A 2,541-nucleotide genomic window follows, 5' to 3' on the forward strand; every position below is an offset into this window, starting at 1 on the left:
CTGCTTCTTCGTCTTCTTCATCTTCGGCATCGTGGGCGTCCAGCTGTGGGCCGGCCTGCTGCGCAACCGCTGCTTCCTGGACAGCGCCTTCGTCAGGTGCGAGCCCCCTCCACCCCCCAGTACGTCGGGCCCCCGCAGGCTCTTCGGAGCCACCTGCCCACGGAGGCGCCTCCCCAGCCCTGCCCCCAGCAGGTGCCTTGGCACCGGCCCCAGGGGCACACCCTTCCTGGAGGACCTCCGGCTGGGACCTGGGTTCTGGATCTCTAATCTTTGTTTTTACGTCTGTTACTGTCTCTCATTGTCTGTCTGTCTTTCTCTATCTGTTTGCTCGCCCCCTTTCTCTCATTGTTTCTTTGTTTTTCCCACTGTCTACCCCTCCCCCTCCCCCTCCATTTCCCTCTCTCCCTCCCCGTGCCCCTCACCGGGCCGCCTGCCCCCAGGAACAACAACCTCACCTTCCTGCGGCCGTACTACCAGACAGAGGAGGGCGACGAGAACCCCTTCATCTGCTCCTCGCGCCGAGACAACGGCATGCAGAAGTGCTCGCACATCCCCAGCCGCCGTGAGCTGCGCGTGGAGTGCACGCTGGGCTGGGAGGCCTACGGGCAGCTGCAGGCCGAGGGCATGGGCAGCACCAGCCACAACGCCTGCATCAACTGGAACCAGTACTACAACGTCTGCCGCTCCGGCGACTCCAACCCCCACAACGGCGCCATCAACTTCGACAACATCGGCTACGCCTGGATCGCCATCTTCCAGGTGGGCACGGGCTCTTGACTGTGTGGCCTGTGGCCTTTGTTTGCCCACCATGTTGGGTGCTGAGCATGCCCTGGGGAGGGGGTGCCCAGGCAGGGCTTGCTTGCCCTACCAGCCCCTCAGCCAGACCCTAAGGGAACACAGGCCTGCCGCCCTCCCAGTGCCACCCTCCCGGGGCCATCTGTGTGTCCAGCCAGCTGCCCCCCTCAACAGGTGATCACGCTGGAGGGCTGGGTGGACATCATGTACTACGTCATGGACGCCCACTCCTTCTACAACTTTATCTACTTCATTCTGCTCATCATCGTGAGTACAGGGCGCGGGACGTGTCCCGGTTGGCTGGGCAGGACTTTCACAGCCGTGGGTGTTGGAGGGTGGAGGTGCCTCTGAGTCATGACAACTAATCTCAGACCCTTAGCTCCTTAGGGATGTCGTTCTGGCCCCAGGGTCCATTTATGCCGCCAACATGCACCCTCCCAGCCTTTGCTGTCCCTCGTGGCTCCCAGCATTGGCGGAGCTATGAGGTGGAGCAGCAGAGACCCAGGGCTCTGTGCAGCCCCCAGTGGGAGGAAGTGGAGGTGCGGAAGGACAGAAGCCAGTGTGGGCGGGAGAGAGAGCCCCCCTCCAGGAGTCCTCAGGCAGCGCCCCCGGCTCTCCACAGCCAGGTTCTGTCTGAAGGTTGCAGAAGCATCAGGACTCCGCACGTGTACACGAGCTCCCAGGCAGGGCCTTCCACAGTGCGCGTGGCCCCGCGTGTGGCCCTCGCTTGATCCGGGCAGGTCTGCGAGGACCCAGGAGTGAACACAATAGGCAGATGTCTCAGATAATTGCCATGAGCAGGAGAGAGTGTCACACGGTGACCATGTCACAGAGGAAGGCCGGGAGGAAAGGGCAGGGTGGCCATAGTCTAGAGCAGCGGTTCTCAAGCTGTGGGTCACGACCCCTTTGGCGGTCGAACGACCCTTTCACAGGGGTCGCCTGAGACCATCCTGCATATCAGATATTTACATGACGATTCATAACAGTAGCAACATTACAGTTATGAAGTAGCAACGAAAATAATTTTATGGTTGGGTCACAACGTGAGGAACTGTATTTAAAGGGCCAGAAGGTTGAGAACCGCTGGTCTAGAGGGTCTCGTCAGGGACAGACCTGAGGAGGAGGGTCCCCCGTGGCCTCCCTCTGTCCACAAGTAGATGAGAAGCACCTACTGTGAACCGCCTGTCCCAGGTGCTGGCGCAGCATCAAGTCAGAAGGGACCCCACCCATCATGGGGCGCCCGCTGGCCACACTCAAGGCCACACTCCCGGCCCCGGGAATGGGCGGCACACAGTAGGCCTCAGTATTTCTCTCATCAGGGACTCACTGTTGAATAGAAACCACAGCCACTGCCTGGCCTCCGGGGCAGATGGGTCTCCGTGTCCCCTCTTCCCCAGTTCCCTGGGGCACACAGCCTGGTGAGCGAGGCTCTGGATGGGCTGCCGGAAGGCTCAACACCGCCCGCCCGCCACAGGTGGGCTCCTTCTTCATGATCAACCTGTGCCTGGTGGTGATCGCTACGCAGTTCTCAGAGACGAAGCAGCGGGAGAACCAGCTGATGCGGGAGCAGCGCGCCCGCTACCTGTCCGACGACAGCACGCTGGCCAGCTTCTCAGAGCCAGGCAGCTGCTATGAGGAGCTGCTCAAGTACGTGGGCCACATCTGCCGCAAGGTCAAGCGGCGCAGCCTGCGCCTCTATGCGCGCTGGCAGAGCCGCTGGTGCCAGAAGGTGGAGCCCAGCAGCCC

At 61.7% G+C, this 2,541-nt stretch overlaps 1 protein-coding gene across 1 annotated transcript in view; it reads left to right on the forward strand.

Annotated features, from left to right (window-relative positions):
* Nucleotides 1–2,541, forward strand: part of CACNA1H (calcium voltage-gated channel subunit alpha1 H) — a gene marked incomplete at its 3' end in the record, with an annotated part of 31,259 nt that overhangs the window by 6,455 nt on the left and 22,263 nt on the right. Inside the window, 4 exon segments of the mRNA XM_015565595.1 lie at nt 1–96; nt 441–759; nt 970–1,062; nt 2,270–2,541. The exon segment at nt 1–96 is cut by the window's left edge and continues 3 nt beyond it. Of these exon segments, the coding sequence (XP_015421081.1) occupies nt 1–96; nt 441–759; nt 970–1,062; nt 2,270–2,541 (780 nt within the window).

Source organism: Myotis davidii, unplaced genomic scaffold, assembly GCF_000327345.1.
Source record: "Myotis davidii unplaced genomic scaffold, ASM32734v1 scaffold100, whole genome shotgun sequence".
Classification (NCBI taxonomy): domain Eukaryota; kingdom Metazoa; phylum Chordata; class Mammalia; order Chiroptera; family Vespertilionidae; genus Myotis; species Myotis davidii.